At 33.6% G+C, this 15,220-nt stretch overlaps 1 protein-coding gene across 1 annotated transcript in view; it reads left to right on the top strand.

The window, feature by feature from the left end:
- The window catches only part of LAMA2 (laminin subunit alpha 2), a 601,080-nt gene that overhangs the window by 251,634 nt on the left and 334,226 nt on the right, over window positions 1-15,220 (top strand). The window contains 4 exon segments of the mRNA XM_025382237.1: window positions 93-272; window positions 3,161-3,250; window positions 5,196-5,313; window positions 10,738-10,916. Of these exon segments, the coding sequence (XP_025238022.1) occupies window positions 93-272; window positions 3,161-3,250; window positions 5,196-5,313; window positions 10,738-10,916 (567 nt within the window).

Genomic DNA, 15,220 nt, shown 5'->3' on the forward strand with positions numbered 1-15,220 from the left:
GAAGTTACCTTTATTTTTCCAAGAAAAAGAAACAAAATCAATATTAAAATTTTGGAAAACATAATTGTTAAATTATTTTTCATATTGTCTAGATTCACATCTCTTTAATCAATGGGAGACCAAGTGCCGATGATCCTTCTCCAGAACTGCTGGAGTTTACCTCTGCTCGCTATATTCGCCTGAGATTTCAGAGGATCCGCACACTGAATGCTGACTTGATGATGTTTGCTCACAAAGACCCAAGAGAAATTGACCCCATTGTCACCAGAAGAGTAAGTTATGATGAATCGTATTAGAACCTACCAATGATATCCCAGTTATCTTTTTGTCTGTTAAATACTTTTAAAAAATTGTTAGTGATTTGTAGGAGTGGTTATTATCAAATTTTTATTTTAGAATTTTAAATTATTTTTATTAATTATCATTATTTGAAATTTGGCAAACTTTCATTTGTTCATATTCAAGCTGTGCCATTTATTACACGTGTAACATTTATCAAACATTTTAGCCTTCTCAAACTTTAATTTCTTCTTTTGTAAAATGAGAATCACAATGTCTAGTTAATAATCTTATTTTTCAGAATAAAATTAGTCTTTGTACTTTAGGTGATCTGTACTATTATTATCATTGGCTTTGGCGAGTTACTACTGCAAGTGCAGGGGCTTTGAAACATGATTTTTGCTATAACTGAGCCAGTATACACACATGCACACATACAGAGAGCAGTATGGCTGAAACCTTAATGTGCATGGAATTAGCCAGTGATCTTGTGGAAATATAGATTATGATTCAGTAGGGCAGAGCAGAGACACTGCACTTCAAAAACTTTCCAGGTGATGCTGGTGTTGCTGGTTTGTAGGCCATCAAATAATTTGGTTTTATGCTTGATTCATGAATCACAATCCATAGTTTTAAAAATGCACTGTTGTAGGAGAAAACTGATTCTACATACTGTTTTATTTTCCTTTACAAATAAAATATTAAGTGAAAAAAGTTTAAAGCATCTTTTCAAAAGCTTTTTGAACACAAGAGCTAACAGACGTGCTGTCTTCCAGTGTTAAACAGGAATTTGTGGAATTACAAGATAGATGACCAACTCAGATTGGTATGAGTGATAACCGTGCTTCCTCCTGTCTACCTTCTACCACATTCACTGGTTTATGGCACCTCCCACATATGCTGCTACACAACCAAGACATTATTATCAGTGAAATCAATTCAGCCATAACTCCATAAAGCAAACTCCAGTGAATAGAGTATCTACTGTATGACTAGAGGCATAGCTAAGAAAGAGGATTATAGGGAGAAATTAATATTGTAGGACAAAGCACTTAATTCTAGAATGATCCTACTAAGGTAACACCACTATTATCAGTTGCAAAATTGCTGAATCACTAGGGTAAATAGTTACAGATCCTAAATACTCCTCACATGTTTTCTTTCCTCGTTACTTAACTTCCCACATTTAACCTCTCCATCATCACAAGGTAACTTTTAAGGCTTTAGTTAGTCCTATGCAACGTATGTCAGATGTTTTAGTGCCCTGTATTTTCCAAACTTGAAATAATTTCTCCTTGTATTATATCTCAACATATTGTACATTGTCTCATGTAAAACTAATCATTATTTTATAGCAATGTTTAGATTTTTCACTCATTTAAGAAAACATTTTCAATTCTAATTTTGGTGTGACTTAAAAATATACACCGAGGAAGACTGAATAATATTGAAGTGAAATTTAATCTTTCTTGACAGTATATCTAGCAGAGAAAAAAAATCAATGAAAATAAATTAGTGTTCTTTCTATCATCTTTTGCAGGAGGCAGAGTGGGGGTTGGGGTACATATCTATTATTTGTAACTTTATCGTATATGAGCCTTTAAAATAGTGCAGTATAAGTCAACATATAAATATGTTGTTTTGAAAGTACTGAAGTTCAATAAACACTACATCTAAATTTAAATATGTAAAAATAAGATAGCGAATTTTAGCTCTTCTTCATGACTCAAAAGCAAAGCATTATACATTTATATTTGAAATAGATTTCGCAGTTTTAAAAGCATTTACAAATACTACTGTATCAGCATTCTAAGCAAATATCTCTATTTGTATGTATATTATTAAGTGATGAGGTAAAATGAAAAAAAAATTTTTATACTATCCAAACTCCCTAGCCAGTTCCATTACTTCAAGGTCTCGGTATATCAAATAAGATAACATAACAAATATATTTTCAAAAACACTATATGTATGTAACAAAAACAAATAAAAGGAAAAAGAAACAAAGAAGTAAATTGGAAAAAGGGGATTTTTCGTCAGGTAACTCAGATATGTGTCCACCTACATATTCTTGCTAAATCTGTGTTTTTCTTTTGTGTGTGAAATTGGAATAATAGAACTATCGAACACTAAGATGGTTATTTGAATATGATAATGTAAAGTGCTCTGAAAATTATAAAATGTTATATACATATTAATTAAAATTTTAAAAATAGTCCAGCCTCCATAATTATCCTTAAAAAATAGCTGGATAGATTAAAATAATTAGTAAGATAGCTCTATATTAACTTCATATATAAAGGTAATTGTATGGACTTTTAAACATAGTAATATAAAAATGCAAATGTTCTGCACAATAAACTTACAGTTAATGACTTTTTAATTTTCTTCTTAATAATTAAGGACTATATTGTTATGAGCACAATTTCTCCCTAAATTTTGTTAGTCCTTTTCAAATCCATCAAGTAAAACAGTGTGCATATGATTTGTGAATACTGCCGTTCCTATAATCACAATAAAAGAGGGTTTCTTGCAAGAAACTATGTAAAACAACTTTTAAGAAGAATAGTTGTCCTTAGCCCCAGATAAAAACTACTGTCAGCCACAGGTACTCCAACATGGACTTGGTACTGACTGGGAGAAAGACATTTCTAAAATGCCTACCTAACTTAAATTAAAGGCCACTCTTCCTTTGGGCTAAGATTACAATGCTAGAAGTTACTTTGTCGGTTTTGTGAGTCCTCACTTGTCCTTAAGAAACACAAATGTCCTTCAAACTAAGGATAAAAGCAGAAAATAAAGTTTTTACTGAATGTCCCCTTTTGTTATTTTCACCTTGCAATCATCTTAACAGGATTTCTCTCTGGATTGTTTTTTGCAGTATTACTACTCGGTCAAGGATATTTCAGTTGGAGGGATGTGCATCTGCTATGGTCATGCCAGGGCTTGTCCACTTGATCCAGCGACAAATGTATGTATATTTATAGGATGCTTAGGCAAAATGAAGCCCTGAGCTGTAAAATGTTTCATGAGAGTCTTTGCTGACAGAGAACGCTGTAAATGGGTGTCAGGTCCCCACTTAGACAGTGTAACAGAAATCCATGCCAGGGTGAAATAAGAGCTGGCAGTTAGGATGATAGACTTTGAAATCAGCCATCACAGTATCAGAAAACAGATTAGTTTTTCTTTTTCTTTTTTTTTTTTTTTTTTCAAAAAGGCTCCAAACTGGTCTATCTATTTTGAAACCTCTCTAGCTATGACAGCCTGCCTCATGATGTAGCTTTAGCGAATGCCTGCCATCAATCAACCTGACCATTTCTTTTAAAGTTTTTAATCAAAAAATTAATGCAAATGAATTAAAAAATGTGCAGGGAAGTAAATATATAAATGGCAATGGAACAGGAGGATAAAGTAGGGCAGGGGCAATGAGGGGATGGAGGGGGTGGAGTGGATGAGAGAATCAAGAGAGCAGTAGTGGCAAGCCGGAAAATGCCAGAATGCTTTTGGATAGAGTTTTTTCATTAATGACAATGAATTAAGTGAACATAACCTAAAGGAGAAGATGAATAATGAGCATCTGTTTTTCCTGTCGTAGACAAACTGGTGAAATTCAAACTCATCTCCTGTATAGTATATGGAAAAATACATTGAATAGTAACATCAGTGAATGTAAATAGGCCACACATTTTTTTCTCAAATATTGTAATGCAAATGACATTATACTCAAAATTAGTTTTCTGATTATTGGATTATAATGTTATCTCCTGGGAAGATTAAAGTACACTAGCATGTTTTTATGGGCAAAGCTGCAGTGCTGCTTTCTGCCTGGTATGGGTGCTTTTTTTTTTTTTTTTCTCCATTTTTTAAAATTTTACTTTAAATCCTGGGATACTCATGCACAACATGCAGGTTTGTTACATAGATAAATGTGTGTCATGTCATGGTCATTTGCTGCCCCTATCACCTGCCCCGTCACCTAGGCGTAATTTTCCACAGGCTTTACAGTCCCTTTGTCTCACTGGCTTTCTGCATTTTAAAAATCCATTTACTGTTATTTTATTTGTAAGAAGTGAAAAAAATGCATATGCCACCATGGGATACAATGCTGCCATAAAAAGGAATGAGACCATGTCCTTTGCAGGGACATGGATGAAGCTGGAAACCATCATCCTCAGGAAACTAACACAGGAACAGAAAACCAAACACTGCATGTTCTCATTCATAAGTGAGAGCTAAACAATAAGAACACATGGACTCAAGGAGGGGAACAACACACACCAGGGCTTATCAGATGGAGGGAGACAAAAGGAGGGATAACATCAGGACAAATAGCTAATGCAGGCAGGGTGCTTTCTATCAGGTGTACTGATGAGCAGTGTTTCCAAGGCTTTGAAAGTCCACAAGACAGCCTTGGAAGGCCAGTTCCATGTAGCAAATTGAGACTGTATTCAGAGCACACACAGACAGGAGATTTAGTCCTAGAGACATTAGATTTATGTTTTACCTGCATCCCCAGAGGCCTAGGAATCAACTCCCTCCTTTTTGCCATATCCAAAAATGTTAACAACATTTTGAGGGGAGCCTTAAAATAAGCACATCGACCCCCAAAAAACACATAGCTCCCAGGCATCAGAGAAGGAGAATTCAGTCTTCAAGACCACTCCCAGCTTGGCCTTCCTGCTTTCTTCTGAGCCTAAACCCAGTGATTCCAGAACCAGCCTGGACTTCCTGAAGCTGATGTTGATCAAATACACCCACTTCAAGCCTGGCACCACTTTCTTCCTAGACTGTGTAGTTTTACATTTTAGTACATAGTCCAGATGTTTTCTCTTTTCTTCATAGTACCTTTAGAGAGAGGCTTCCTTTATGGTTCTAAATAAGGCTGAAATTTGTGCTTCCTCCCTCTTCTTGACTAGAAATCTCGCTGTGAGTGTGAGCATAACACATGTGGCGATAGCTGTGATCAGTGCTGTCCAGGATTCCATCAGAAACCCTGGAGAGCTGGAACTTTTCTAACTAAAACTGAATGTGAAGGTATGTTCTTTAGAAGCCAACAAAATATGTCATACTTCCTTTCCAAGAAAAAAAGCCAATAATGAAAAATAGTGAAATGGCTGGTTATGCAAATGTGTCAACAAATACTCATTTATATTATCACTTCGAAGAGAACCCATATGTCTAGCTTTTCCTAAAGGGAAATATCTAAGAAATGTAGCAGATGACTTTATAGCCTAATAGTGACAACTGGTCTTATTAGGTGACAGGTATCATGGAGAAACCTGTGTTTCTGGAGATTTTCTCAACCCAAGAAAAGACCTAAAAATAGTCTTGGGCTGAACTGTAAACCTAAACTAGCATAAAGTCCAATTCAACTGAATTCAAATATTAATATTACAGTAAATCAGCCCTAACCACATTTTTTTCAGCTCACTAAGTATATATGGCCTTCAAAAACAGCTTGATAGACATTTTAAATTAATACCAACAGTATATATTCTCTGAATAACAAATTAATTCAACTCACATTTATCATGTACAACATGTCAGACATGACAGGTCTTTAAAGCTATTGAATCATAACACACCTTAATCATAAAATGTTCCCCAACTATAAGATATAAAGTCGGCCTTCCATATCCACGGTTTCCCCATCCATGGGTCTAACTAACTGCAGATCAAAAATGTTTGAAAAATAATTGCATCTGTACTGAACTTGTAAAGACGTTTTTCTTGTTATTATTTCCTAAACAATATAATACAACAACTATTTATGTAGTATTTACATTTTGTTAGGTATTATAAGTAATCTAGAGATGATTTAAAGTATACAGGAGAATGTGCATAGGCTGTATGCAAATACTATGCCACTTTATAACAGGGACTTGAGTATCCTTGAATCTTGGTGTTTGAGGGAGGTCCTGGAACCATTCCCATGGATATTGAGGGATGGTTTTATTTTCTTTTTAGTTTGAGATTCTGCATATATGCTATTAGGTCTCCTTATTTTCTGCACTCACTTCATTTGCTTTTGGATTTGTGTCTGCCTGCTTATAAAGAGATTATGAATTAGAAATCTCCCATTATTATAGAAGCATATCTGGAGGCATGAGCCACCATTGGATCATCACTCACCATGCACAGTAGGGGACAATTGGAAGCCCAGCCTTTGTTTCCTTCAACTACTTCCAGCCATGTTCTGGCTAATCTCTCAGTTCTCCACAGCTTCTCCATAGAGAACAGACATTTGTTCTAAAGAGTAACTTTAAATGTAATGCCACACAGGGATGTTTGCTCTCGAGCTTCTTTAAATTTTAATTACATTTCTCTTCTGTTTGTGGAATATCAGTAATCATAAGTGGGAGCAGCACTTGAAGTTAGGGGTCTTCCTGTTGCCACTGACATGCTTTCACACAGTGATAATTATGTAATGTTAAGTGGCTCTGCAAAATCCTTTACCACTCTTTACTTATGTTTCTATGTTTAAATACAAAACAAAAAGAATAGAGCAACTTGTTAGCAATAGAGGTAGACTAAGCAAAGCAAGACATTTCAAACTGCTACTGTACACGTTTTTAAAATAGTGGAATTGTGAAGCATTTTTTTTTTCTTTCCCTGTAGGGAAGAGGGAAGGTCATATTTCCAAACTGAAAAACAAACATTTTAAAAACCCAGAAATTCAAGATGGGGATCTTAGCCATAAAGTCATACATAAAATCACACTTTCAGCAATGAATACATTCCTAAAAGCTTATGTAAAAATGTTCTTTTCCAAGTTGAATCATATTCCAGTCACCTTAATATTTAGAAAAATCCTTCCGTGACATGACAAATCCCTCCATAAAATGAATAATCACATTCTAATTCATTTGAGTTTAATTTGGATTTTCATCAATCTAGCTTACATAAGGGAAGATAATATCTCTAAAAAGCATAGAATATTCATTCAACTGCTAAGCCTTTACTAAAGAACAGTTTCATATGATATATCGTGGACATTCCGTGAAATAGTAAGTTGCTGATGACGGAGCAAAAACATGGCTTCGTGATCAGTTACTAGCCACATTCTTGAAGGTTACACACAGAGCAGGGTAGGCTGCAGCCTACAGACAGCAAATGGGGCTGTAGGTGTAGGGTCCTGGCTGCACAGAGTGTGTGAAGGACCGTTTCTTTGGCATCAGTGTTTTACCTATAGTAGTTCATAGTTTTAAACACTCTTGACAACACCGTTTCTAAATAGTGTGAGTCTGTACTACTTTATGTTTTCCTCTGCTTATACTGGCAGCAGAAGTTTTGACTGTTTCTTGAAATACGCTTTTACAACAAAGCTTTTAAGAATTCATAGCCAGGTCCAATGGCATGCTCCTATAATCCCAGCTACTGGAAAGAAGCTATGGTGGGAGGATCTCTTGAGCCCAGGAGTTTGAGGCCAGCCACATAGTGAGATCCTGTCTGTATTATTCCGTTTTCACACTGCTATAAAGATACTACCTGAGACTGGGTAATTTATAAAGGAAAGAGGTTTAGTTGATTCACCCTTCTGCATGGCCAGGAGGCCTCAAGAAACTTACAATCAAGGAGAAAGAGGGAGCAGGCATGTCTTACATGGTGCAGGAGAGAGAGGAGAAAGTGAAGGGGGAAGAGCCCCTTATAAAACCATCAGATCTTGTAAGAACTCACTCACTATCACGAGGACAGCGTGGGGGAGCTGCCCCCTTGATCCAATCTCCTCCCTCCCTCCATACATGGAGATTACAATTTGAAATGAGATTTGGGTGGGGACACAGAGCCAAGCTATATCACTGTCTTTCTGAAGAAAAAAAAAGGAATTCTTGTATGTTGTCCTAAAGATATAAAACTGCTTACAATGCCTAGTGATTTGTATTTATTACTATGTGTTCCCAAAACATTCCATTAACATAGCAAAAATACTATATTCTAAATCAAATGTCAGCAGGTTGGGAAAGGTATTTTACAACAAACATGACAAGGGGATAATAACCTTTCTATATTAAGAGATCTTACATATCAATAGAAAAAAGTTAATTAACCTGTTAAAAATGAGAAAGATCAAAACAGGTATTCCTCAGAAATGACATATAACTTTGTAAAAAGATAATCACACTCATAATGAAGGAAGTATCAGTTAAAACAATGACAATATTATTTTTCACTTATCAAAGTGTTTATTCTTATCAAAGTGTTTATTCTTCCACTCAACAAATATTTGAATGCTTATTATGTCCAGGAATTATATTCAAGGGTTGATAATACACTAGGTTGGTGGCTATGGAGACACTGTTTTATCATATCTACTAGAGGGAAAGTCATTTGTCATAGCATTCCTGGAGGGGAATTTTTAAGTGATTAAAATTTAAATTTTACATATCCTTTGACTAGAAATTATGCTTCCAGGAGTTTAGCCTATAGATATATTCATATAGATGTACAAGGCATATTATCATGATCCTTGTAGTTATTATACAAGTGCTACCACTACTGCTACTAACATTTCTTGAGCTCAGTATTTAGTATGTTTCAGGCATTCTGCTAAGCATTCGCAAAACATGTATAAAAGACAAGTACTAAAGTGATGCTAGGACTTGAGTTTTTGCCTCAGTCTCTCAATTGGCAAATAGGAAACTTTTCTAACATTAGAGCCCCTCCCTGCACCCAGCATCCTTGTCCTCCCAGTATGTGTTCAGTGTTATTTGAAAGGGAGAAACATGGAAACTGTGTAACTGTTCATTAATAGGGACCTGATCAATACCTTCATTCAAGTAGTACCCTGTGTACCCTTAGGGGATACACATGCTAATGTGGAAAGATCTCCATGATTTACTGTTAGTAAAAAGAAACGGTTCTAAACAGTATACAAATGCCCCTTCCCTTTTGTAGAATAAATAAAAAGATTGAGCTGTATGCATACAAGCACACCTATGTGCACACACACACACACACACGTGAAAATAAATGTAAGTACTCCTAAGAAACTCAACATCTCAGGTAGGAAGGAGACTCTGCATCGGTATATTTCCCTGGTTCTATCCTAATATAAATTCTTCATGTTTAGAAAAGTCTTACCCAATCCTTTCTGGAGAAAGTGATTTTTCACTTCTTTGAATTCTTCTAATGTAATATGAAAAAGACAAGGAGGATGAAGAGAAGAAAAATCAATTGTGAACTTATTTATAAGACATTATGCTAATGATTGTACATGCATTATCTCACTTGCACTTTTAGATATCCCAATCTAGTAATTACTATTGATCACTCCGTGTTTTATATGGAAACTGAGCCTTCATGTAATTAAGAATTTTCCAGTGTCATATGACTACTAAGTAGGGGAGAGCACACTCACATCCAAGACAGTTGGGTGCAAAATAGCGTGATCTTAGCCGCTAACTCTCGGTTTGTCTTAATTCCTTGGCGCACCTTATTTCATTCACCAGGTAGAATGTGAAGGGATCCTGGCAGTCTTTAGCAGTGCAGACTCTGGAGTCTGTCTTCAGAGGTTGGTTTCCAATACTGATTGGAGGATCTTTTACACGTTATTTCAATTCTCTGGACTCAGGTTTCTAGTATACAAAAATGGGTTAATAATAATAATACCTAATTCCTAAAAGCATTTTTGAGGATTAAAATCAGTAGCAACAAATATGGAGCATTCAGAAGAGTGTCTGGCATTGAAAAAAACCTAAATATGTTTTAGTTGTTATTAGTATCAAAAGAAAGGGATTACATTATACGTATTTTTCTTTACCCATAGGCTCTAATACAGAAATTTCCATATGGTAATAATTCATTACAGATGACCTAGTTGTTAATCATTCAGTGCCATCATTCAATAATTTATTGAATTATTGAATGGAAATTGTAAGTTGATCCATATAAAATTGCACATTAGTCAAAATTAAATATTGGCAATTGCATATGATTGAACTTAATGTATATGTTTTAATTATTTCAAATTCCATTAAAATGTGTGAATTTTTTAATACCTCCAATAAATCCAGATACTTTCTAGATGCCTTTGTGTGTGTGTATGCTAAATGTAATTTCCCGTATGGTACAAAAATCTAGGCCAGGAGCGGTGGCTCACGCCTGTAATCACAACACTTTGGGAGACCAAGGCGGGTGGATCACAGGTCAGGAGTTCAAGACCAGCCTGGTCAACATGGTGAAACCCTCTCTCTACTAAAAATACAAAAATTAGCTGGGTGTAGTGACGCACGCCTGTAGTCCCAGCTACTCGGGAGGCTGGGACAGGAAGATTGCTTGAACCTGGGAGGCAGAGGTTGCAGTGAGCCAAGATAGTGCCACTCTGCACTCCAGCCTGGCAGCAGAGCAAGACTCTGTCTCAAAAAAAAAAAAAAAATCGATTATGTATAATAGAAATGATTTTTAAATGTATCTGAAATCTGAAATTAATGTTTATTAATTTGTTTTTCCCTAATGCAGCATGCAATTGTCATGGAAAAGCTAAAGAATGCTATTATGATGAAAATGTTGCCAGAAGAAGTCTGAGTTTGAATATACATGGAAAGTACATTGGAGGGGGTGTTTGCATTAATTGTACCCAAAATACTGCTGGTATAAACTGTGAGACATGTATTGATGGCTTCTTCAGACCCAAAGGGGTAAAGTATGCTTTTTCCTTCATAAAGAGTTATTTTTTGCTTTTTCATACAAAAATGTTTTATACAAAAAAAAAAAAAAATTTTGAAAGCTTCTCTAAGCAGTTGAACCTCAAATTAAAAGGTGAGTAGGAACATTTCGTAGTTGAAACTGACCTAAATCTGTGAGGATGTAAAATAAAACATTTCCATCACTCCAGGAAGTTTTATCATGGCTTCTTCCAGTCAATCCCCACCCCAGGCAAACTCTATTCTGAGTTTTAGAACATAAATTACGTGTGTCTCTTAGAGAATTTCATAAAAATGAAATCATACAGTACATACTAGTCTGTCTTCTTTCACTCAAGATAACATTTTGAGATTTATCCATGTTGTTTGTGCATCAGTAGTTCTTTTTCTTGAAAGAAATTGCTGAGTAGTATTTATCTGCCTGAACATATTAAAATTTTAAAACCATTCTCCTGTTGATAGAAATCAAGATCTTTTCCAGTTTTAGCTTAGCTTCTACAAATAATTTTATACTACTATTTTTTTAGACTATACGTTTTATAGTCATGTTTTTATTTACCTTGTGTAAATACTTAGGAGTAGAATACTTTTTTCATAAGATAGGTAGATGCTTAACTTTATAAGAAACCATCAATATTTTGCCAAATTAGTAATAATGTGTAACGTGTTCACCAAAAAGTTATATGAGTTCCAGTTGTTCTATATCATCTCTAATATTTGATGTTGACTACCTTTTCGGATTTTAGTCATCTAGTGGATGTGAAATGGCATCTGATTATGGATTTAATTCTAATTTAAGGACTTATTGACCATTCCTGTATCTTCTCATATGAAGTACATGTTCAATGTCTAAATAATATTTTTTATCCTAAAAACTTACAGAGCTATTGCCCATATCAAGTAAATGTTTGTGTGTGGTGTGAAATATGTAACCAGATTTATATGGTTAACCTGAAGTTCTATACCATTTGTTGAAAAATCAATTGATCATATTACATGGATCAATTTCTAGAACCTCGGTTATCTATTTTTCCAAGCATCTGTTTTTCCCTCTATGTGCTAATACCATACTATCTTCATTGCTTTAGTAAGTCTAGAATTTAGGTAATATAATGTACCAATTTTATTATTTATTTTCAAGATTGTTTTGTCTATAGCAGGGTATGTGTGTGTGTGTGTGTTTCCATACAATTTTAGAATCAACTTGTCAATTACAGAAAATATTAGGATTATTGCTTAGAATCTACATGCAAATATGGAAAATGGAGCTTGAGGAGTTGTTGGTCAAAGAATACAAAATTTCAGTTAGATAGTAGGAAAACATTGAAGATATCTATTGCACAACATGGTGACTATAGTTAATAACAATATATTTATTCTTGAAAAATGCTGAGAGTAGATTTTCAGCATTCTTACCACAAAATTGATAATTATGTTAGATAATATGTTATTAGTTTGATATAACCATTTCACAATTTGTATATATATAATAACATATACAGTGATATTCAAAATATCATGTCACACTTGATAAATATATACAATTTTGTCAAAAGAAAAAATTAAACTTTAAAAGAAAACAAGTATTGAGGAAAATAACATAATAATATTGAGTCATTTAACCAATGAATGTAGTATACCTCTCCATTTATTTCTATCTTCTTTATTCATGTCAGTGTTCCAGTACAGAGATCTTGCATGTCTTTTGTTAAATTAATCTTTAGTATTTTGCTTTGCATGATTGCAAAAAAACTTTTTAAAATAGTTTTCAAATTATTTAATGTAATTATTAAAGAATTTTGAATATTGACTTTATGTCCTATAGCTATCCTCAATTTCTTTATTAGTTCTAGTAGTTTTAAACTACGTGCTTTAGAAACGTACACATAAGCAATCATTTTACCCGCAAGTAAATTCAGACTTACTGCTTCCTTTGCAATCTTTATGCCAAGGTTAACTAAAAATAGTGAGAGCTGACATCTTCACTTTGTTCTCAATTTTAAAGTAATATTTCACTATTGAGTATGACGTGAACTGCAGATTTTTAATGGACGCCCTTTATCAGTTTCAGTAGGTCCCTCATTATTCCTAAGTTGCAGAGAGTTTTTATAACAAAATGGTTTTGAATTTTGTCATATGCTTTTTGAAACCTACTGAAATGAACATAAGGATTTTCTCCTTTATTCTGTTAACGTGGACAATTTACACAAATTTAATTTTAAAATATGAAGCCAGCTCTGCATTTGTGAATTAATCTCCATTTGGTTATGTTATATTATCATTTTTATATATTGGATGATTCAGTTGACTAATGTTTGGTTAAGAATTTTGACATCCTTTCATAAAAGATATTGGATTGGTCTATAATTTTATTTTCTTATAATGTCTTTGTCAGGTTTTTTTATTGGGGTATACTGGCATCAACAAATGATCTGGGAAATGCAATTCATCTTCCTCTGTTTTCTAAAGTAACTTCAGATTAAAATTAATTCTCTTTAAAATGCTTGATAAAATTTCCCGGTGAAACTATCCGAGTCTCTAGTTTTCTTTGTGGGAAAACTTTTTTAAATGCATTGGCTAATTTTTATTAGACATAGGCCTAGATAAGTTTTATATTAATATCTTTGGGGAGGGTCAATTTTTGATATATTGTATTTTTCAAATAATTTGTTCAATTCATCTAAATTGTCAAATTATTGGCAATTGGCAGTTTTTAAAATTCCATTATTATTTTCTTGAAGTCTATAGCATCTATCTGGATATCCCCTCTGTGGTTTTCAAAATGATTAAGTTGTGCTTTTCTCCTTTTATTGATCACTTTTGTTAGGGGTTTATCAATTTTCTTAATCTTTTCAAAAAAACTCCTGCCATTTTATTTTTTGTATTTTTATTGATTCTGTTCTATTTATTATATTATTCATTTGACCCGTTTTGGGTTTAAATTACATTTTCTTTTGCTACCTATCAATTTGGAAAGTTAAATGATTTTAAACCTTTCTTCTTTTATCATGTGAACTTTTAAATATAAATTTCCTTCTAGCAGTTCTTTAGCTGCTGCTCATGAATTCAGAAATTCTGTATGTTCATTATCTATTTAACATAATTTATAATTTCTCTTGCAATTTATTTTTTGTTGTCTAATTTCCAAATATTTAAGCTTTATTAAATATTACATTTTTTATTTCTACACTTGATGTTTATGATCTGAGAACATACTCTCTAAGATGTCAAACTTTAGAAGTTTATTGAAATTTAACTTATGGCTCAGTGCATGGTCTCTCTTGGTAAACAAATAAATGTGGATTTTTCCAGTCTGTGATTATGGATTCCTACCTTTCTTTCATTTTTTCAGTATTTCTTCATGTTTTTTGAAGCTCTGTTATGAGGTACATACATATTTAGAATATTTTGAATCTTTATATTTTTTATATCTTATAAATTGATATTTTAATAACTGTGATGATCTCCACTTAATCTCAGATATCACTTTTTATCATAAAGTCTACTTTGTTTTTTATTAATATTGTTATAGCAGTTTTCATATGCTTACTCTGTATGGTATGTCTTTTCTGATTTTGTTTAACTTTCAACCTATCTTTATTTTCATTTAAAAGATTTCTTATAAAGAGTAAAATAGATGGAGTTTTTATCCTGAAAGTTACTGTGTGTTTAGTCCATAAATTTAATATAGTTAATAATATGATCGGGTTTTGCTCTTTGTTTCCTATTTGTGTCACAAAATTTTTGTTCCCATTCTTCCTTTTCTGTCTACTTTTATGTTAAACAAATATCTTTCAGTATTCCATTTTATTTCCTTTATTATCTTTTTAGCAGTACCTCTTTGTATATATTTTTTTCCATTCCAACTTTTATTTTAGGTTCAGGGAGTACGTGGGTAAATTATGTGTCATGGGATTTGGTGCACAGATTATTTCATCACCCAGATAATAAGCATAAGTTTTTCAATCTTCACCCCGCTCCCACCCTTCTCAAGTAGGCCCTGGTGTCTATTGTTGCCTTCTTTGTGTCCACGTGTACTCAGTGTTTACCTCCCACTCATAAGAGAGAACATGCAGTATCTGGTTTTCTATTCTTACATTAATTCACTTAGGATAATGGCCTTTGGCTCCATCCGTGTTGCATCAAAGGACATGATTCTATTCTTTTTTATGGCTGTGTAGTATTCCATGGTGTATATGTACTACATTTTTTTATTCAGTTCACCGATGATGGTACCTAGGTTGATTCCATGTCTTTGTTACTGTGAATAGGGCTGCGATGAACATATGCATGCATGT

The sequence above is a fragment of the Theropithecus gelada genome, chromosome 4, assembly GCF_003255815.1.
Source record: "Theropithecus gelada isolate Dixy chromosome 4, Tgel_1.0, whole genome shotgun sequence".
NCBI lineage: Eukaryota > Metazoa > Chordata > Mammalia > Primates > Cercopithecidae > Theropithecus > Theropithecus gelada.